This window comes from Elgaria multicarinata, chromosome 4 (assembly GCF_023053635.1).
Source record: "Elgaria multicarinata webbii isolate HBS135686 ecotype San Diego chromosome 4, rElgMul1.1.pri, whole genome shotgun sequence".
In the NCBI taxonomy this organism is placed as follows: Eukaryota; Metazoa; Chordata; class Lepidosauria; order Squamata; family Anguidae; genus Elgaria; species Elgaria multicarinata.
In genome coordinates, this window is record NC_086174.1 from 128,473,490 (window position 1) to 128,496,875 (window position 23,386).

The following is a 23,386-nucleotide window of genomic DNA, read 5'->3' on the forward strand; positions in this document are numbered from 1 at the left end:
GGGGGGGGGTGTCCCAGGAGAGAGAGATGTAATTTCAGTGAAGTACTTTAAGGAAAGCATTCCAATGTTCAGAAGATATATATGGATTATTCTATCTATCTATCTATCTATCTGGATTAACAGGAGAATTTGTAGTACTCTTCCTTGTAGTTTCATTAACTACAAGAAAGTTGAAAATGCAGTGCCTATACTAATAGATCTCTTAATTGTGGTAGGAACTCTATGAGCCAAAGTATTGTTATCCAGAATTTTGGATTATCTTTATTCTCTTTACTCCTTAAAGTCCCACCTCACTGAGTCTTAAAGCATCATTCAGCTTATTTTTGGCCAGAATAATAAGTGATATTAATGGTTTTTTAAGTAAATGGAAGAGGGAAATGAGAGACGGCTGGAGAGATAAATGCATAGATAGATAGCCAGCCCTACCATTAGACAGAGTGAGGTGACTACCTCCCGTGGCAGAGGTTGGGAGGGGGTTGGGGGGAACCCCTCATGAACTCTCTGGCTGTTCCCCTTGGTTGGAGGTCAGAGTTGTGTATGCTACACAACCTTACCGGGGCCTCTAAACTAGCCTGCTGCCTAGCATTGAAGTAAGATTCAGCTTTCATTTCAGTCAGCTTCTATATGCGACTGGAAAGGGGTTGCCATCTTGTCCTTCATCTCAGGCAATAAAATGTCTTGGGCCAGCTCTGGATAGAAAGAACACATACAGATGTATCAGAGCAAATCTCCTTACAGCATTTCCCCATATGAAGGCTATATACCCACCATGTGTTGAGGGTTAGTGGGATCATATCCACCTGCCATCCCCTCCAACATTGACATGCCCACTGGCTATGCCCCCGGGTGGTAATACAGAAGGGCCTTATGTGCCACTGCCTCCCAGGAGGAGAAGCAAGGAGGAGACCAACCTAGCCCCACACATCAGCCAGAGAAGGAATAGCTAAAGGAAGCTTGTTTTGCCCTTCCCTGCCTTAAAGAACACCAAATACTTTGAAATTAAGAACTGGTGCCTGAGTTTTCCTTTCCTTTTCCCCCTCCTCCCTCCCAATCCTGTTCCCTTTTGTGTTGTATCTTTAAGATTATAAACTTGAGGGAGGGGACTGTCTCATTGCTAGAGCTTTTCTACATGAGGGTGCTAATCTGCTTTATCTACTTTCAGTTTCATCATAGAGTTGAGATCCAAGCACAACAGAAGGAGCATTTCCTTTCCTGCTTTTTCACTACACAACCTCTAGGTGGCACTGTGGTATATCTCAATCGTGCAAATACACAAGAGGAAATTGCACTTCCTTTTGCTTTCATAATTAATGTCGCATTTTCCCTGCTCTAAAAAAACTTGCCAGAAATGCTTGTTAAACACAGAAGCAAAACTGGAGGGGCATGTCATCTCTAAAGAAGCCCATATATTTTTAATCAGTCTTATGCATTTTATGGTATTTTTGTATTTAATGTTGTTCCCCGCCTCGATTCAGAGGGAGAGGCGGGTAAGAAATAACTAAATTATTATTATTATTATTATTATTATTATTATTATTAAACTATGTGGAGGGAATGTTGAGAGCATGATAAATACCTCATGTAGAAAAGCCCTTAATCTTTGTAAGCTGCTCTGAGAGCCTTTTTTGACTGAAGACTTAGGTAAAAATACTTTAAACAGCAACAACAATGAACACTAATTGATTCAGGGTTCCCAGTCACAAGGGAGACTCCTATCTGCATACAACTGTATGTGGCCAAGGCCTTTCCTCGTTAGAATTGTACATGGAGCTGCTCATATGGGCAGGTCTATTGGGCACAATTCCACTTCCTCCTCTTGCATTCATGTGGGGGGCTGAATGTAGAGCTGAAAAGTCCAAACTTTTCTTTTCTTCCTGGTGTTATGAGCACTATTATGTGCGGTTTATAAATATTCTAATTAAATAAATAAATATTCACACCGTTGTGTTGAATGGTGAGCAGTCCTGGTGCTACCATTAGGTTTTATTTCATTTCTTTTTTTATCCCACCCTTCTTACAATGAGCTTAGGGTGAAATATATGATTGTTGCCCTCCGTTTGGATACCTAAGGTTAAGAGAGTGATGCTCTCCAAACATTAAACCACAGGAAACAAATTACGCATCCCTACGTTAGGGTGTTCCACACGAGGCATTGTCTTCTAACGCTTTCGTTTTTCTGGCTCCGCCCTTCTGACTTCAGTCCTAGATGAGCTTTCATCATCTTGTGAGGTGTCTTCCTCCATACACCATAGCATCTTGAGGATAGAGGATAGACCAAGGGGGGATCTACACTACTGCTTTAAAGTGCTTTATAACAGTTTTGACAACTGTTGGGGCCCAGAACACACTGCATATACAGTTTTCAAAACGTTTTCAAAGTGCTTTAAAGCGCTTTAAAAGCAGTAGTGTAGATCCCCCCCAAGTCATTTCCTTTCAAAAGGAACCCAGAGACCAAACCTGGTGAGGATTGAACTTGAATTTGGCTTCCATGCCTGATAGGAGCAGCACAATGAGAGTGACCCACTTCAGTTCATCATCTCCTTTTTTCTCTCTCCACCTTGCAAATCACAAAAATGCCTTTTACGTTTGGCTGGAGGCAGCGGAGCAAGCTGGTTCTGCTTCACTTTCCCCTGCATAGTTCTTATTTCTGCACAGAAGGAAAGCAAAGGACACTTTCCTTCTCTTCCATCATTCATTCATTTGACAAGTCACCCTATAGCCGAAGCTATACATCATAAAACATAACGAAACCAATGATAATCTTCATGCTTGCAGATAGCATTGTGTAATCCTGCGATATTATCCAAAGCTGCTCCCCCACATACACTTTCTCCCCCTTTCTTCCCCCAGAGGACAGCCTTATTATTTAAGTAATTGAGCAGCTCCAGTGTGGTCTTTCTTCTCTCCTCCCCCACCCGCTGCATCATTGCATGGGCTTAAATTGCTCTCCAAGCTCTTCCTTTGTATAAGGCTCCAGTATTCTTTATGCAGCCAGCGGCAATAGGGTGTTTTCATCAGGAGCGGTGATGCTGTCAGACTAGCCACCCTCCCCTCCCCACTTCCTGCTCCATGGGGCCTTTTTGAACAGAGCCCGTCAGTTTCTGATCATTGTTTGGAATTTCACAGACATTTGAAACATCCTCCTGCACCACCCTCTTGTGTTTGAGAGCCATGGGGAAGGCATACATCTGTGCTGCGGCTGCGGCTGCATCAGCAGAGTTCAATAGCACATGAAAACGAGGCCCAGCATGTCAAACTTCCTGGTGCCATTTTATTATTCAGCTAGCACATTCAGGGTCATCATCACCAGCATGTATCTCTCCCCCCCGCCCCAAGCCTGGTGACAAGAGATGTCACAGATTTGCAATGGCTTTCAAGACTGTATTTGTACATGGTGTAAATGCAAGCGGCCATTTTGACTGTACCGATTAGCACAAGTCTCTACTCCAGTCTTTATTTGAAAGAGCAACAGACCATGCCAGATAACTAGCTGCATTTAATGTTGATTTTTATTCATTTTTTTGGTAGGGAACCCTTAAGACTGAAAAAGGTGCACTGGGAAATCCACCCAGCACGTGTTCATCAAACACATAATGTGTTTGTCGTATGATTTTTCATCACTTGATTACTCAGCCCTTGTGAGCTTGCATACAAATGTGTGAACTGACTTCATTGACAAGCGTTATATTTCAAGTGATGTGAAGTGGTGTGAAAGTTTCCATCTGTGGGGCTGGATGTTGGGATGGCTCATTCATATGTGCAAGCCACCACTTGATGTAGTCAAATTATGCCTCGAGGCATAATTTTATTTATTTATTATTTACTAGCTGTACCCTGCCACGCATTGCTGTGGCTCAGTCTGGTTAAATTGAAAAGAAAGAAAAGACAAAGCGGATGTTTCTAATATGTTTAATTTCACAATGCTTGTGGATATACAATATTTTCAGTTGTTCCATTGTCTGTGTAAATATAGAGATTGTCTGGTTTGCCGACTCTAGAACACGCAACATATAATTGTCCATGTGAGAAGCAATCTGTGTCTAGATCTAAACCGCACAATTCTAAAGATTGGCCCTGAGCTTTGTTGATGGTGATTGCAAATGCCAATCGAATTGGGAATTGCAATCTCTTAAATTGAAATGGCATATCTGTTGGAATCATAGGAATGCGAGGAATGAGGACATCTTCACCTTTGAAAGGTCCTGTCAAGATTGTTGCTTCTATGACCTATAAGAGCAAATAGGAGAGAACATGCAAATAGGAGAGGAGGCAGAGGCAGTGGATTGGCCTACTGTTTGGTTTTTAAAAAAGGATGTTTTTACAGTGAGGAGGTTAGTGGAAACTCCTGGCAGTTACCTTTCTTCAGAACGTGTAACTGTCACAGGTGTGACATCTATATTCACTCAGCCAATTGTGAGAGAACATGCAAATAGGAGAGGAGGCAGAGGCAGTGGATTGGCCTACTGGTTGGCAATGTCACAATGACCTATAAGAGCAAATAGGAGAGAACATGCAAATAGGAGAGAAGGCAGAGGCAGTGGATTGGCCTACTGGTTGGTGATGTCACAATGACCTATAAGAGCAAATAGGAGAGAACATGCAAATAGGAGAGGAGGCAGAGGCAGTGGATTGGCCTACTGGTTGGTGATGTCACAATAATCAGCAGGACTGGTTTTGAGGAGGCCTATTTCTTCGATTTTAAGACAAACTTTTGTCCCCATATAGAACATAGTTACATAACAACGCTCGCATATTCGAATGCAACGTTGTGTCAAAATTTCAAAGCAATCGGTGAAGAACTTTCGGAGATATAACGTCTGTTTTGAACGAACATTTACATTTTTATTTATATAGATTTATTTTAAACATTTGTATTCCACCCTATATCATTAAGATCTCACGGTGGCGTAGAGATAAATAATTTATTTTCACAGATATTTATTTATTTTGCAATAAATAAATAAATAATAACTATGCACGTGTGGGCTGCCCTGAAACCAATGAGATGTAATGTCTAAAGCAGCTCAATCTTAAGCATATTCACTCAGAAATAAGTCCTCAGTGGCTGGGTTCACACATCATGCTAGCCCATGGTGGATGGCATTTTGGGCCGCTCATGCCAAGCAGCTCTGTAGGCGATCTCTGCAACCCATACAGCACGACAGACAACATGATAACTGACCATAGGTAAAATAACCTTTACTGCAGACTGAAGGTTCTTAGGGTGGTTTATTTGGGGGAAATAACTCACCATGGGGGAGGGGGCAAACATCCCACAGACTACACACTAAGCCATCATGGGTTCTGAAAAATAAACCATTGTGAGTTAGCATGTTGTGTGAACCCAGTCACTGAGTTCTACATCAGCTTGCCCAGGCGCTAAAGTGTTCTCCTGAAATTTTTCTCCGGGTGACCCTACTGAGGCAAGTGGTAACCAAGAACAGAGAGTGAGGGTCGTCTTGATGGTAGCCCCTCTCTGGGGTTTCCCTTCCCCCATCTTCCTGATGCTTTGCAGGTCAGGCAGGCGCCAATGTTGCATTGCTTCCAGTGCCTCCTGAAAACATTGCTGTTTCAGGAACGCTTTCCAGGAATGACCAGCCACAGTTTTACTACTACTGGGTTTTTATCAGAACCTGGTTCTTTTTTAAAATTGTGTTTTTAACATGGTGGTTTTTTTATTCTTTTATTCTATTTGTTGTTCACCATTCTGAAATCTTTTGTATAGGGAGCAGTATATATTGCAAATACATAAATAAAATAAATGCATTGTTATATTTTGGTGCCATGTGAAAAGATCTTTGGTTTTAAGTTTTGACTGTTTTAATTGCCACTGTTCTGTCTCCTTATGTTTACTTCTGTATTTTGCAGTTTTAATACTGTGTTTCTTATTTTTATGTGGACAGCTCTAGAAATGTGCTTGTACAGCAGTGTATAAATTATATAGCTTTATTTTACAAGTGAAAAAGAAATTGAAATGGCGTTTCCCCGACATTTAGGGCCCAAAAGGCAGTTCTTAAATCATGTCACTGGCCACTTTTACTAGTTTCTGATTTCTCGCAACATTTTCAAGGTGTCAGAAACTGCGGCCTTTCTAGTGGATTGCAGATATCTGTTACCACAACTTCCTGTCATTTACCTGCTGGATCAGTTCAATTAATACTGTCATCTTTGCCCGGTCAAGGACAATGTCACTTATCTCAGTCTCAGGAGAAATGCTTCTTTGACAGACTCGTGTGTTTTCTTAGTTTGTGAGAACAAAACTTATTTTCTCTCTCTCTTTCTCTTTTTTTTCTTGTTTTATGTGGAATAATAATGGTGGGTTGTTTTGTTTGTTTTTTAAACACCCTCCCCAACTCTGTTTCTTGAGAAGATGGGAAATTCTTATGCCGGGCAGCTCAAGACAACACGCTTTGAAGAAGTGCTGCATAATTCTATAGAGGCCTCACTCCGGTCAAATAACCTAGTTCCCAGGCCAGTTTTTTCACAGCTGTATTTAGAAGCGGAACAGCAGCTTTCGTCTCTTGAAGGTAAGAAATGCTGGTTTGATACTGTTATTCAAAGAGAATTTGAACTTGCTCCTTATTTGCTTATCAAGAGATTGTCGTGACTATTTAGGCCAACATCTACAGACTAAGTTCCACTTCAGTGTAATTCTGTGCTGGATTGTGGTCTTTGCATTTCTTGCATTTATGGCCTAGTTCTTGCTGAAGTGATAAACCTGGTTCGGGACACACCTGGAGGGCACCAAGTTGGGGAAGGCTGTGGTGTGCAGTTCACTACAGGTCGGGAATCGCATTGAATGCTTCCTTACAGTATATGATTTTTGCACATAGAAGATTGGCACGTGAAGGAAAAAGCTTATCTAAAATCCTTCCTGACATGAACAGTGCAGTTCTAATGCTTAGATAAACTGGCTGGAGGGAGCTCGGATGCCATAGAGGTCCCACTGTGCCAATGCATGAGCATAAGGCTACTTACCAGTGGCATTTCCACTAGCGGTAGCCAATGGAAGACACCGAAGCAGGACATTCTTGGTGGGTGCGTGTGTGTGTGTGTGTGTGTAGATCCACAAGACCCAAAGCTCTTCTGTGCCTAGTGAGGCCTCAGGGTTGAGCCTTTCAGCCTATAATCAATTGGAGGCAGAAAATCTGAAATCTGTCAAGGGGGATAATAGCGAAAAATTGCTCTTGCATCTCCTGCCTCAGCTGCTTGTTCAGCCAATGCTCAGGATGTGGTTCCACAGCAGATCATCCCATGGGGCCACCTTGGGATTTCTCTGTTTGCATGGAGGGAATTTTGTGTAATCTGGGCCCCTCATCTGCATATTGAAGTGTTAGAGCCTAGAAACTCAGGATTCTTGCCTTAGTAAGAACTAGGCCTATATTTGTAATGCTACATTTTTAACGGTTTCTGCTATTTGAGTTGCGTTGAGGGGAAGAGATTCTAATTCAAGAAGGAATAATCTCCATCGTTCATGTTTCTTTAGGAATAAGTTCCAATGATTTCAGTGGGTCTTACTCCCAAGTAAGTGTGTATAGAATCATAACCTTATGCTCTGTTGTTGAGTCCTATTAAGCATGTCTTACCGTGGGATGTTGGAAATACCGTATTTCTTCAATTGTAAGACGCCATCGATTGTAAGACGCACACTAATTTCAGTACCACCAACAGAAAAAACAACAACCCTAAGACACACCTGCGATTCTAAGACACACCCCATTTTTAGAGATGTTTATATGGGAGGAAAAGTGTGTCTTAGAATCGAAGAAATAGGGTAGATCAAACTTCTTAATAGACTTCTACTGAAATCCTAAACTGCCCTTAAATAAACAGCACTGAAACTAATGGGATTTCAGGTTAATACTAATCAGTGTTTCAGATAGCCTTGATTTTGGCAATGAATAAAAAAAAATTGACAATATTTTAACAGAACTCTTGCAACTTTTTTTCGCTTTGAACTAGTCTTGTGTTCTACTTAAAATCCTGCCTATGAACTTACAGATATGTTGTTTTTAATAGAACTTGGGAGTTTCATTTAGAGGTTTGTTTTATTTTACAGCCAGCTTGATTGATCTTTATTGCTTTTATCCCTTATATCACTTCCTGGGATGTGAAAGTGTTTAAGCACAATGTTCAGAGCTAAGTCATTGGATTCTTTTCACAAAACATCCAGTTGACTTGTTTTACTGCTAAACTTCAGAAAACTCTGCGGATCTGACAGTGTGCAGGCATCATTATCCTCTTGGTGCAACTGTTTCCTCCTGCTAATTGCTGGCTTCTCGTTCTCGGCTTGGGAGAGTATTTCCTTTGTATCTCCTTCACATGCGCTCATGTCCTTTCAAAGCCATCTAATTATGGTATGGAAGGAAACCTTATCAATGAAACATGGTAGTTTTTAGTAAATCAGGTTGAAAGATAACTCCAACATTATTTAAAATAACCTTGAATAACATAGCTACTTGCCGTCCATGTTTAGGAACATGGATTTTATATTGCCTCCATATTTAATTCTCTCCTTCCACTCTTTACTGCTGAATAAAGGCATTTGCATGAAAAGCATCGCTTTTGAGTAAATGTCCATCTGCTTCTGTTGTTTATCCTCCATGTAGAATGCTTGAGATCTTATGTGCTTTCCCCTAGCACCGCTGTGTGATGTCAAAAAGTGGATTATGACATCAGCTAGGAAAAGACCTTGCAAGAGCATGACCATTGTTCCAAAACAAAGGAGCTTTTTCACACTTGTGTAGTGCTTTTCATTCTCAAAGGATTTAGGAAATCATTGGGTCCGAATCCTACTCTTCTTGGAAATTTTGTGAGAACTGAACTCGGATTTATCCAGTCTATGAAAACAAATGTGCAAAGCACTAAACACAAAACATTCCTCTTGTTTACTTTTTATTTAATTTAAAAGTTATACCCTGGCCTTTTGCTTTAATACAATGGTAGAGGCACTCTGTCCTGCCCCCATTTAATGGATTGGTGAATAGCCGTGCTTACCAGTTTCTTTTTACTGTTTTGTTGACCAAAAGCAAAATGTTGGGGTTTTTGTTTTTTGTTTGTCACAACAGAGAGAAAAGTGTCCATTCTTCAAATAAAATGTTTAAATACAGAAAACAACCAGGGCATTGCCATGTGGAAGCTGTCTCCACCCCACTTTTCCCACATTCCTCTTTTTAAAGGGCTCCTGATGGTTCTTGCTCACAGCCACAGGCATGCCCAGCACATTTCATTAGGTTGTGCACCCTGGGAATTTTATTTTTTTATTTATTTTTAAGGGCAAACATTTATTGAATTCTCAATCATAAAGGACATTATTTTTATTTATTAAACATTGTAGACACTGATGCTCTACTCCACGTTTGGCTTGCTTGACCATGGGAGGGCTGTTGCAGGTGGGGGAGATGAGGAGACGCTCCTCAAGCCCCAGCATTGAAGCTTTGTGGTTACATTGGCTGGGTGAGAGTCTTACAAGGTGATAATAGCCCTCGGGGGCTCTTCTCCTGGCTTCCTTGAAATGCAGCTCCTGGCAGAGACGCTCCAAGAGCAACAATTCTTTCTTGCTCCTGCTGCCAGGAGCAACAATATACTATTGGGGTGGGAGCGGCGGCAACAGAGCAGCCATAGGGCCATTTCCACAGCGTCTGGATTCACCTATGGATCCCTACTCAATGGACTCCTCAGTTCGGCACTTATTGCTTGAGACATTAGGGTGTGCCTGGGCACACCTGGCACACCTCTTGCACACGCCTATGCTCACAGCCAGAGGTACTCAGCGTTGAAAGCAGAAAAAAAAGTGCAATGCAATCCAAAAACAAACAAACTAGAAACCCATTGTTTGCAACAAGAGAGAGCTTAGTTCTGTTTTACACTCAATAGGATTGTAGGAGTGTTTAATATTGCAGTTATTATTGCTATTATTATGTAAAGCACTCATTTCTCGGAAGACAAAATTAAAAAAAAAAAAGTTTCTCCAGAAACTAAGTAAAAGGCAGAGGTGGCACAAGAAGCTGCACCAGCGAGTGTAATGATAGAAATCTAGCCAGCATGCAAACGGCACACGTAGAGTGGTGAACAAGCCACTATCTTGTTAACTACCCTGCAATTGTGCGAACCGGTCTAATTTTGTTACTGGGTGGCATATTAATATTGTTAAGAAATCAATAAAATAAAATATTACCTGAAAACAAATCAAGCTTTTCTAAATGAGGCAGTTAATTGGCTGTTAATCCACTGTATCTACTTTCAGTTTTGGCTCGGAGCGGAGATCTAAACACTATGTGAACAGCGTTTCCTTTCCTGCTTTTCTGCTCCATAAGCTCTAGGTGGCAGAGTAGCACAAATACACAAGAGGAAATCGCATTTTCATTGCTTTAAAAAACACTCTCTGAAAGTGCTGGTTAGACACAGAAACAAAACTGGAGGATCATGACGTCATCTAAAGAACCCGAAAACAACTGTGAGTAGGGAATGATGATGCACGATAAATGCCTTGTGTAGAAAATCCCTTCCACATCCTTGTTTGGGCAGTAATTGTTGCACCCACCCACCCCTGAATAAGACATGTAACAACAGCAATAGGCTTAAGGGGCAAAGCTTTCTTAAGCATAATAATATAAGATCTGCAATGAGCATGCAGCATAACTAGCAAAGAGTTATGCCATGGCCAGTGCAAGCCTTCAGAAGGGCAATCCCACCATGACTTGAGGTCCCGTGACTTAATGCTAACCATATAAGGGTTTATGTTTGCCGGCCGGCTGGCCTTGTAGGTGAGCTGTGGGATCCTTGGGTGTTCCACATCACCCCTTTGATGGGGCAAAGCTTCTAGGGTGAGGATTCCCTACCTCTCAGACTACCCTTCCCACTTGTGCCAGGCAGCAATGAGAGTTTGGCCGGTCACAGCGCTACCTGCCTACTCTGACCAAGGATAGGCAATCAGGTAGCTGATCTCAAACTGTCACCTTGACCGTTGGTCTCGAAAGAGGTTGAATTCAGGGCGGGGCCAGTGTTATGAAGCCAGGTGGGTTTGACCTGTCTCATTCTGCCCTAAAGGGCAGGGATGGGCAAAAGCATCCCCTGCCAATTAGGTGGATTAATGGTCTTTCCTTGGCCTGTTCTAAAGTCTATCTTATCCACTAATGTGCCCTTGGATTGTAGCCATTGACTTTCCCTCCCAAGAAGATCTTACAAATTAGGAAGTTGGCAAAGAAATTGTATGGATTCAATTTCCTCTGCTCTTTGCCTCTTTTACTGATATGATTGTACAGTCATAAAATATATTCTTTTTGAAGATGTTTTCATTTGCCACCTTCAACTGTCACAAAAAGCTTGCTAAATCTTTTTTAGATAATACAAAAGGCCATGCCCAGACTGTAGCCCGCAGGCAGTGACTTTTTCTCCCCTAATATAATATTACATCACCCAGCAAAACAGCTGCTTTTCACCATTAAGGTTGTGATCTTTGCATAAATTGTGTTTGCTGCGCAGCTGTGTTATTTTCATAGATTTTTCCCTTTGGCATAGTCATAATTTATGTGACTGCTTTGTACCAACTATTCTTTGGTTTGAATTTTTCATGCTTAATGTATACCTTATGTTTAATTCAAACTCTGGTTCATCAATAGCTGTAATTTAAGTGAATAAGATAAGAGAACTTTTCTTTGTTCTCTGAAGTTGGCACAGATTTATTTTTTTATTTAAAAAACTTGCTACTCAGTTACAGATTCAGCTCTAATAAGTCTTGCTTTTGTGATGAGTCACTTTGGGGTTGTGCGTGTGTTTTGAAGCCTTGAAGAGCTGTTCTACAAATATTAAGTTGGCACTATGAATACGTTTCAAGCTTCACAAAATCATAGTTGCTGTATTTGTACGCCTTTTTCCATATGCATGATCCTCAAACCAGTTCATCCTGAGGTTTTGAGGGCACAGTCTACTGGAGTGTAATTTTCCCTTCCCCCTGCCAATGTGAGTGCAGGTGGGCCAAGGGAGCATTGCAGGGAATGGGAGCCTTCCATATCCTCTCCTAGCCACCCTGGCAATGCCATGTAATCAGCATGAGAAACTCCTGGAGGTAAGGATGGAAGGGAGTATGGGAGGTATGCCACAAATCTCCCATTCACCGCACTGCCCTTCTGCACTGCCTCTGCATGCACCCATGCTCTCGGATTGATGTGGGGATGGGGAAAACACGATTCTATTGAGCCCCATGTGACTCAACAGTGCTGAACTGGATCAGGCCTTCAACTGTGGTGGCTTTTCTGCTCCTATAAGTTCTAAGACAGATATGGTGAGCCAATTCACATGACCCTTAGAGTGACCAGATACAAAAGAGGGCTGGGCTCCTGCAGCTTGAACTGTTGTGATGAAGAGGGAATTTCACCAGGTGCTGCATGCATACAAACGACACCTGCTGAAGTTCCCTTTTCTATGCAACTGTTAAAGACACAAGAGTCCTCCTTTCCATAGGGTCACCCTACAATTAGTTGATGGTTATCTTTTTCCTGGGAGCAGATTCACATGAGCATGTTTATCTCTCAGCTAAGTCATTCCTAGCATGTGTGGAGCAACCATCACAGTTCAAAAGACATAGATAACTTTGATATCATCTCAACATGCTGTGCCTTTTGTCACTGAAACTCTGCAGCAAACTCATATGGAGCAGTAAGCTAAATTGTTAAACCACCGGTGTGTGTGTGTGTGTGTTTCTGCTGCAAATTTCAACACTACGTTGGTCAGCGGAAGCTGCATGTGGCCTGCATGTTTCCCATCTCTGGTTTGGCTCATAAATTGAACACAATCCACATTGACATGTTTGTTACCTAAAGACTACGATTATCAACTGAAAGTGTGAAATAGCTGCCACTGATAAAGCAAAAACATATACTCTAACTTACAAGTGCAGTTTACGTGACCTCTTGCGATTGTGCTCATGATAACTTTTAGCAGGCAACAGAGTGGATAATGAGGAAGAGGAGGAGGAAGAAGAGGAAGAGGAGGAAGGTTCGGAATCAAGCAGCCCTCCTATCACTTATCAGATGAAACCACCTCCTGAAGGCTGTTGTACTACAGATGGTAAGAAATCTATGCAGCTGAGCTAGCTGATTTTATATGTGTACACAGGCAAAGCACCTTCTTCATATAAATGGCTGGGAGTTGTTCCTTCAGCACAAAAAGGAATCCAAAGGGATAAACAAGGGATAAACATGGCTAAATCCTAATCAAATCACCAAGTCTTAAATTATTCAGGACCAAGGCAGGATCTACACTACTGCTTTAAAGCACTTTAAAGCACTTTATAACAGTTTTGACAACTGTTGGAGCCCAGGACACACTCCATATACCGTTTTCTGCTGCTTTTAGTGGGATTCAGGCACACTTCTGAGGGCTTGCTGAGGCTGTAAACTGCCTGGTCTGTACCACTTCAGGTTGCAATAGGAAGGTTACTTATGCATCGCCACAAAAGGGGACATCAATCTGCATAACATCTGCATATACATGTCAATTTACAAATAACAAATTAATAATTTAAATAGAAAAACAGTACATCTCGCCACTGCGACAAAGTCTGAATAGGACAGGATCTACACTACTGCTTCAAAACGGTTTATAACAGTAGTGACAACTGTTGGGGCCCAGGACACACTCCATATACAGTTTTCAAAGTGTCATATCCCGCTTGGTGTAGATCTGGCTTAGCTGAGCTGTGTGCCTGCTCAGTCTCAGTTGATGGGCCCCGGCTCTCCCTCTTTATGGAGCTTTGACTTTAAACAAGGCCTGGACAGCCAATCATATAAAAGAGACCTTTAAACAGATGATAGTCCTTGGCCAGCTCTTCAAAATAGAGGACTGTTCTCTGTAAAGTTGGCCACCCAGTCACCCTTGGGGGCTTCACCTACTCGAATGCACCCACATACATAAAATATTTCCTCCACATAGAAAGCTAGATGTCAGGCAGACAAGTTCTAGCCTAGTCTTTTCCCTGACATGCCACTTCTATCTCTGGAGGTAATTTATTTATTTTATTTGTTTAAATAATTTACATCCCATCTTTCTATTTAGCAGAATAGCGTCCATTTGTTTTTTAATGGAGCATTCAATTATGTAAACCCCCACCTGCAGTCTGAAATGGTACAACCCAAAGATAGATTTACTGCGTCAGTGAGAACTGGGCCTCAGTCACAACTAAATTTTCTGGATTGTGTCCAAAGTATTTATTACGTTATTTGGTCAACACGGCCAGGGCTGGCATCAAGAGGAGGCATACTGTATTTCTTCGACTGTAAGATGCCATCGATTGTAAGACGCACGCTAATTTCAGTACCACCAACAGAAGAAAAAAAAACCTAAGACACACCCGCGATTCTAAGACGCACCCCATTTTTAGAGATGTTTATACGGGGGGAAAAAGTGTGTCTTAAAATCGAAGGAATAGGGTAGTTGGGCACCTAATGCAACCCAACAGAGCCCCACAGACAGAGCTTCCTTGAGTTGTTCCTCTTCACCATTGCAACCTGCTTACTCAAGCACAGACAGAAGTGGTGTAGAAGGAGCAGCAGATGCCCCTGTCTTCTTGTTCACCAGTTTGTCAAACAAGTAAAGGTTAGCAATGATGCAGAAGAGGAAGAGAAGGAGCAATATTAGCTGGTGACAATGGCAGTGAGAAGATAAACTCACTGAGGGTGTCTTGCTCAAGGGCCCTCAAAAACCTGGAGCTGGCACTGAACATGGCTTTGGATTTAAAAAAATCATAAGATTTCAAAAATGAGTTTTGGAACATTTTTCATTTGCGTTTTTCTTTCTGAAGACTTTAGTCAGCTAGCGGGCTTGTTACATACCACTTGGATTTACAACGTTTTAAGCAATGTTAATTAGAACCGAGGTCTGAACAATTTGGGAATATAACAATATTGTGACATAATTGTAAGTAATGAAAAATGTGATTCAAAACAAGTTGGAAGTCCCATTTTCATGTAGTGCTTTGCTATTTAGTTAGAAATTTTGTATTTGTGTATATTGAGAACTTCTTTTTAAAAAGCTATATTTCAGGGCTTGTTTGTACCAGCTCGTTTTTATGCAATTTGATACCGAAAACAGTGTGTGCAGCTGGTGTGGCCTCCACCTTATTCCCGTGTCTCAGCACTTGGTTGTTTCTGATCACTGCTCCATTTTCTGGTTTCTCCGTGTGAAATTTAGGACCTTGTTAACAGGGTACTAACCTTCCTGTGATGTCCCTTGCTTATATTTGGACAAATGTCTCTCAGTGTCCCTCAACCTTGCCATTGTCCTTCCCATGTAGGGTTCATCACTGCACCTTCCCCCCTCCCTTAAATTTTTTAAAACTGGATTTTGTTGTATCACTCCCCTTCTTCTGCTTTAATGTTTTGTGAAATGTATTAGGTGATTTTCCTCAGAAAGGCAGTGCAGAAATCTGAAGGATTTTTTTTTTTAAAAAAGTAATGTTAAGTTGATTTCCCTCATAAGTACCCATTGACCCCCTGGATGATTAGAGTCATTCTTCCTGTTTCAGTTATTTTGCTCATATCGACTTATTCACCTCCTCTTTCATTATTGGAGCCATTCCTTTTAAAATGTTTTTTTTAAAACCTACGTATACAAATATTTTCTACTCCTTCACTGGCCTGGTTCAGACAACACGCTAAACCATGTCGTTTAACCACAAAATGGTTTGTGGTTAAGCGGCATGGTTTAGCGTGTTGTCTGAACCAGGCCATTAATTTCTTCTATGATGTTTGGTTGAGTGGAAGTAAGCTGGTTGTTTCTTAACTTGCGTGACTCAGTTGCTTCACAATTGATACTACAGTATCAAGCTCCTCCTCTCCTCCTCACATTTTTAAACTGCATCAAACTAATTAGGTGTGTGTATATAGATGTATGGGTACATTTGTGCACACTCTGTGTTTTTTGTTTTATTTGATTCTGAGCCCACAATCTAGGGAGGAGGATTTTATTAAATTATCTTGAGTATAGCGTTTTCTTTTACATATAACAAAAAACATTGTAATTCCTTCGTTTTGTCAAACCGTCACTTAGATACTTGATTAAATCTTGTATTTTTCCTCCAGGTTTCTGTCAGGCTGGTAAAGACTTGAGACTAGTATCCATTTTGAATGAACAAATTGAAGTGCCTTCAGGATTTTTACTTGTTGGCGCAAAGTCACCAAACTTACCTGACCACCTTTTGGTGTGTGCTGTAGATAAAAGATTCTTACCCGATGACCATGGGCGTAATGCTCTGCTAGGTAAGTGGTGATTCTGGCTTCGCTGTTGCTGTTAAGAGGGAAGTGACAAGATTAGCATGTCTTATTTTGATCACTTGTAGACTTGTGGGCATTTCTGAGCCAAATCAGACATTATTTAAAGAAGTAGGTAGCAGCTACATCTTTTCTTCCTTTTTAATCTCATGTAAACACAGGGGATCTATTCTTATCGGGACACTAGTGTAGTAGGTAAGAGCCCATTAACCCTTTCTTCATGCTGTGGTCCCAATCTGGATCCCACCCCATCCCGCCTGGCTGCAATTTAGATTTCAAAAGGAAAGGAAAGGAACCTCTCGTGCAAAGCACTTGAGTCATTACTGACTCCTAGAGGGACACCTGCTTTTGCTGATGTTTTCTTGGCAGACTTTGTAGCGGGGTGGTTTACCATTAGCTTCCCCAGTCGTGGTTACCTTTCTCCCAGCTAGCTGGGTACTCATTTTACCGACCTTGGAAGGATGGAAGGCTGAGTCAACCTGAGCTGGCTGCCTGAGAACCAGCTTTTGCTGGGATCGAACTCAGGCTGTGGGGAGAGTTTCAGCTGCAGTAACTGCCGCTTACCACTCTGCGCCACAGGAGGCTTCATATTTCAAAAGAGTAACCCATTAAACAAGGGATGCAAAAAGCGTGAGCTGCAGGTAACTCCTATGACTCACAGGGAAAAAAGGGGGAAACTCTCTAGGTGTGAGCTTTATGATTGTTGCCATATAGGGATTGCTCATCTCTGGAATGTCTCCAAAGCATCCTAGGAAGCCGTGCTCAAATGCTAGGAACCATAGGAATGGGCTTCTATTGCAGGAAACATAGGCCAGATCTACACCAAGCACAATATAGCACTTTGGAAAGTGGTATATAAAAGGCAGGAGCCACACCAAGCAGGATATAGCACTATGGAAGTGGCATATGGTATGTGTCAAATACCTCTATAAAGCAGTAGTGTGGCTCCTGCCTTTTATATAACGCTTTCATAGTGTAATATCCTGATTGGTGTATTTAGGCCCTAGGGTCTGTTTTAGAGGGTTTGTTCCCTCTTTATCCTGATTTTTCCTTGAAAAAGTTCCAAGAAGCAGAATGTTAGGATTCCTCAGCAAGGGAGTGGATTAGAGAAGAGAAAAGGGCTAGGAGCCATGATTCCTGGATGGTTGGGTAGTTTTAGAACTGAGGTTTCTGAGAGGGGTGTTGTTGTTTTTCTGATCCAATCAGGTGAAATACTCTTGAACAGGAGTTGGATATGAGTGAGTAAATGGGTGGTGTGTGAGAGTTATATGTTTTATGTGAGTTGTGCATAAATATGCATGTGTGTATGTCTGCATGTATGTGCATTTACACACATTTGTGGCCCCTGCTAGCCCAGCAGACACCCAATGTTGAAAAGGTTGTGCACTCCTGGATTAAACCAAATGAGTCAGTATTTGGTACTATAAATTACAAACATACAAGATCAATCCCTTGATCTGGATTGACACCACAGTGTGGGGTAAAGGGTTAAAGCCCCACCACCACTAGGTTCCTGACTGCTAATGCTTACACTAGAATAGAAAAGAACGAAAGATGTAGCTGCTAACTACATCTTTAAAATGATGTCTGCTTTGGGTCTAACCTTCTATACTTAGATGCGCATACACTGGAAAAAGTTCAGAGTGACCCACTCTGTTGCAAATGCTGCATTACCTCTTATCCTGTAAGAATGTATTGACTCCAGTCCAAGGTTAAAGTCAGTGTTAGGTCAGTTTGCATTACAGATGCCTAAACTACACCTTGAATTACTGGGCTATTTCTGCCCATATCCACTGCCAGCTGTCTCTTATCTCTCCTTGTACTGATATATAACTTCTCTTCTGAGATGTGGTTAGTGCTAGCAACCCATTGGTTGTAATTGGTTGTATCGTTCATAGAAGCAGAGGAGTCCTTCTGATCTCAAAATGTCATTGCCATGATCATCGTCACCATAATTTCTCTGCTTGTTATATATTAGTATTTTCATCTACAACCCCAGCAGGGTACTTTGTGTCTTTCATTCTGGCCTGACCTAAACACATTTACCTGGAAGTAAGTCCCATTAATGTTAGTGGAGCTGACTTCCAAGTATGGGCTTTAGGAGTACAGCTGTGCAGCCTTACCATCAATTTTGATGGAGGGTGGTATATATCAATACGTTAAACAAACAAAGTATTCATATTTACCTGGATAAATTCACTAAATTCAATAGGTCTTATTTCCAAATAAGACTGTACAGAATTGCAGGGCACTTTTCTTTTCATAACAATAAAAAAATTAATGGATAAATAGAAAACATTTTTCTTGTCACACAATCCTGCCTCACAAGCTGCAATTCTATGCATACTACCTTGGAAATAGATCTGTCTATTTGGAGGCAGTGTGATTTAGTAGATTAAATCTTGCACTTGGATGAGAGAAACTTGGTTGTGAAAGGTGACCTTGGGATTCCCTCTCTCTCTCTCTCTCTCTCTCTCTCTCTCTGTCTTAACCTACTTACAAAGTTGTAAGTAGGGGGAAATGGGATAAATCATGTAGCCTACCATAAGCTCCTTGAAGGAAGGATGCAATACAATGTGCGAGAAGGAAATATCTTTGGCCTCTGCATTAGAATTAGGCTTTGTGAGTAGGGCAGGATCCCAGTCTCATGTAAACTCTGAAAGAAATGTGAGAAATTTGAACAAGACTTATTCAATGTGGTTAAAGCCATGGTTTAAGGTGTCTTCTGAACATGGTCCGGCTTTCTGGCGTAACCACTGTGGTTAAAGCTGTGGTTTAAGGCGTCTTCTGAACGGGGCCTATATAGAGTTTTGCAAAGATCCTAGTCAGATCTAGTATTAACTTCGAAGAAACTGAAATTATTTCTTGCTGTTCAAGTGCACTCTGTCAAACACTTTTATAAGCTTCACATATTGTTTTCTCTACCATATTGAATTCTTTTCTATTAGAGAATAAATGTCTTTGGTGTTAGGGTTACTGTTGGCAATATTGCCAGGCAACAAGGATCTACAGAAGCACACCAATAAAAATCAAAATAATACAATGTGAACCCAATATAAATAAATTTGGGATTTGAGTTTACAGCTAGCTTTGTGTGAAACGGCAGAGTACATAACTTTGTCTAGCAATAATGTGTTTTGCCGTGAGATCTTGCTGACTTTGATGAGTCGCAATACAATTGGGCTGTGATAGTAAAGGAATTGAAGAGGCTGTAAATTAGTGGTGTGTTGTCATTTTAAAGATATAGGCAGTAATGTTGTACCACTCAGCCCATTCATTGTGAGCACTATTAACAGCTTAAGGTTCCTAAGGTTGTTAACACAGAGGAAGTAGTACATGTGTTAATTGCATTCTAAACCAGAAGAGAAAAGGGTAGTAAAGGACATTTGGTAATAATAACATAAGGGTACAATCCTGTGCATGCCTCCTTGGGAGTAAGATCCATTGAACAGTGTGGTATTTATTTTACTTCTCAGTAAACATGAATATGCTTGTGCTGCAGTTGTTACATTATTATTTATTATTTTATGTTTACATGAGTATACTATCCAATAGCCAGAGCGCTCTGAGCAGTTCACAAAATAAAGCCTAAAACCACAGAACATAATAACATAATGAAATATAGCATAAACATCTAAAAAAAAAAATAGGAACAGATACAGAATATTTTGTTTATTGTGTGATTTATTGGTTGATCGATTGATTCAATTCATAGACCTCTTGAATATATCTAAAAAGTTAACTTGGAGGGATTTACAACATAAATTTTTTAAATACCAAATATCCACATTTTAACATTTAAAAACAGAAAATACAAAACATAGTTTAAACACTTAAAACCAAAAGATAAAATCCTTAATCAAAACATTTTAAATCAGAGGACTAAAAATCAACACATACTCACACCCATATACTCAGCAGATACCTTTGATTAATTTCCTTCAAGCTATTTTTAAGTTTGTTTCTAAACATTTTTATCATGCTTGAACACCAGGAACTAAAGAAGAGGTTCCTATTTTGTTGTCAGAATTTCTGGCGGCATGTATGTTGGCCTACACTTTCTTCTTTTAAAGAGCATGACTCTCTTCCGTAATAAAGGTCACTACTGTATCAAACACCTGAAGCTGAATATTTACATGTTACCGAGTGGGCCGCACCTTCTTCATGAAGGACATATATAATGTTTGTGAACAGGACATTTCAATATGTCTTTAATGGGCCAAACTCAATGGCAATAATAACATGGTCTTTTGGTTTGCTTATGGCTATCTGACCATAGCACATGTTAATGATGATACCTTCCAAGTGTATTATTATTTATTATTTATTAATTATTAATTACATTTCTATACCACCCAATAGCTGGAGCTCTCTGGGCGGTTCACAATATATAGCAATGTATTCACGTACTATACAATCTATTCACAATGTATAGCAATATTGAGTAGGGGTAGGCAAATGAATTTATTTCTGGCCTGTGTTGAGCCAAGCTGTTACTGCGATGGGAAGTCTGTGCACACCAAGATCATATTCCTTGGATGAGGGTAGGCTGGACAGGTAACAATAGGCCCTTTCCCTTTAATGGCCTCTTGCATTGCCTACACATGCACCTGTGTAGGCCAAGGGGAGAAGGAAGAAAAGAGAGCACTCTTCATATACTTAAAAGGTTGTCACACAGAGGAGGGCCAGGATCTCTTCTTGATCCCAGCGTGCAGGACACAAAATAACTGGCTCAAGTTAGAGGAAGCCAGATTCCAGCTGGACATCAGGAAAAACTTCCTGACTGTTAGAGCAGTACGACAATGGAAGCAGTTACCTAGGGAGGTTGTGGGCTCTCCCACACTAGAGGCATTCAAGAGGCAGCTGGACAGCCATCTGTCAGGGATGCTTTAAGGTGGATTCCTGCATTAGACTCGATGACCTTATAGGCCCCTTCCAACTCTACTATTCTATGATTCTAGGGTTCTTATATGCCCCAGGAGGATCCCTCCATGTGTGAGTACTGCACCCACATGGGGAAGGATTGTGTCCAGGGCTAGCAAAGGGCATAAAGTCTTTGTCTTACACTTGGATCAATTAGCCAAGGAGCACACACAGCATAAGAATGGTTGCATTCTATATCTTTTAAGTTATTTATATGCATGTGTGAACTGTCTTATTTCTTGATTTGCTTGGAGGACAAGAAATACTTTTATTATTGAAATCAATGATACATGCCTTGATCTGTTGTTCTCTGATTGTGGCACACAATTACATTTCTATACCGCCTCACAGCCGAAGCTCTCTGGGCGGTTCACTAGGAACTGGGTGCTTACCATGTGTCCTCGATCGCACATGCATGTAAACATGCATCTGTACAAGTGCACTCGATGCATTCAGAAATACGAAGATCCTGGGCAGAAGTGTTGTTCACCCTTGCCAGACTGTAAACTGCACTTAAAGTTGGGAAATTAGCTGTGAAGGAATCTGTTCACAGGAAGAAAATACACACACCTTCCAAAAGTGTCTTAAATGGTTTCCTGAGCACTTTTGAGCTGGCTCCACAACCGTCTGTGGATGTGCCTAGAAGGCATCTGTAGGCCCAGAAGAAAACATACCTTGCATTTAGCAATTTCCTGAGTAGTCTCTGACTTCTGCCTCATACTCATGACAAGCCAGTGATATGCTTGCAGGGCATAAACAGCGTCCGTTTATTGATTTATTTAAAAAGTTTGCCTTGTCATTCCAGTTCGCTGGCTCTATGACTTGGGTGCATTGGTTATATTAGAGATTGTTGATTTATTTATTTATTTAAAACCATTCTTTCCAACCTTTTAATGCAAAAGCCCTGCTTTCCAAAATATATGCACTCTCCCCTCTGAATCCAAGTATATCAGTATATAAGGTAAGAAAGGTAGTTTTGAACACCAAACTGAAAGCTATCAAATTCTCCTTGTCCATCAGAGAGCTTTTTCTTAAAAACCTTTCAAATTTTAGGAAATTCATTTTCTGTGTATCTGTCCAAATCTGTTACAATATCCATTAACAGAGAGCAAGTTGCAACATTCCACATGGAGCATTAAGACTCCATCACGTTTGTTTGCTTATCTTGTGTTATTTTATTATTGTATTTCTGTTTTGCTTAAGAACCTACAAGGCAGTTCACAGCAGTAAAATGACCTCATCCAGGACAGACTAACCCCCTACTGACTCTTCTGTTGGGGCCCTTATTGCCAACATTTTCATCTTATGTAGATAGACTTTCAATTTATTTGCCCTCATTAACTCCAATCATATATTTTTTATTCCCCCCCCATTTTTTTATTGTTTTGCAAACATACAAAACATAAAAGTATTACAATCGTAATTTTAGAGTTGAGCAACTTGTAGGCCAAAACATCTGGACGGTGACAACTCCCATGATTCCTCACCTTTGGCTATGCTGGCTAGGGCTGATGGGAGTTGTAGGCCAAAACATCTGGAGGCCCACAAATTGCCTAACCCTGTGTTAAAAGAATTCACTTCGATCTTAGATGAAAGGAAGAAATAGCTGGGTGTTACCAGCATGTTAATGTCATCTCAACCCAAATCTTTGCATGACTGTATCTAACAGTTATGTGTAGTTATTAAACAAAACCAAGCCCTGTAGAACCCCATAATGTACATAAATCCCTTGGGGAGGAGCAACACTCTTTAGTATCACCATGTGGCATCTACCTCTGGAGCAAGAATAGAAGCAACTGGTTGACGGTATCAAAAGCCTCTGGGAGATCTAGGCAAAATAGTAGGCTTGCATTTTCCCTGTCCTCCTGACACAAGCTGTTGACCAGGGCAGCCAAGGCAGTTTCAGTCCCAGAACCAGCCTGAAAACCTGATCAATAAGAATTTAGATCACTGGTTGGGGACCTATGGCCCTGCAGATGTTGTTGGCCTCCAGCTCCTTTCATCTCTGACCATTGGCCATGCTGGCTGAGGCTGATGGGAGTTGGAGCCTAGTGAGATCCAGTCAGCACCAGATTCCTCAGCCCTGATCTAGGTAATCTGCATCATCCAAGATTTCCTGGATTTGGGCTGCCCCTGTATGTTATATCACCTCCCCCAAGACTGAAAAATTGAGACTGGTCTGTAATTTGCAAAAT

General features: G+C 41.0%; 1 protein-coding gene across 1 annotated transcript in view; it reads left to right on the forward strand.

The window, feature by feature from the left end:
- Nucleotides 1-23,386, forward strand: part of GREB1 (growth regulating estrogen receptor binding 1) — an 83,020-nt gene that overhangs the window by 6,029 nt on the left and 53,605 nt on the right. Inside the window, exons 2-4 of the mRNA XM_063125837.1 lie at nucleotides 6,371-6,527; nucleotides 12,940-13,068; nucleotides 16,080-16,256. Of these exons, the coding sequence (XP_062981907.1) occupies nucleotides 6,371-6,527; nucleotides 12,940-13,068; nucleotides 16,080-16,256 (463 nt within the window). The remainder of the gene's footprint in view (nucleotides 1-6,370; nucleotides 6,528-12,939; nucleotides 13,069-16,079; nucleotides 16,257-23,386) is intronic.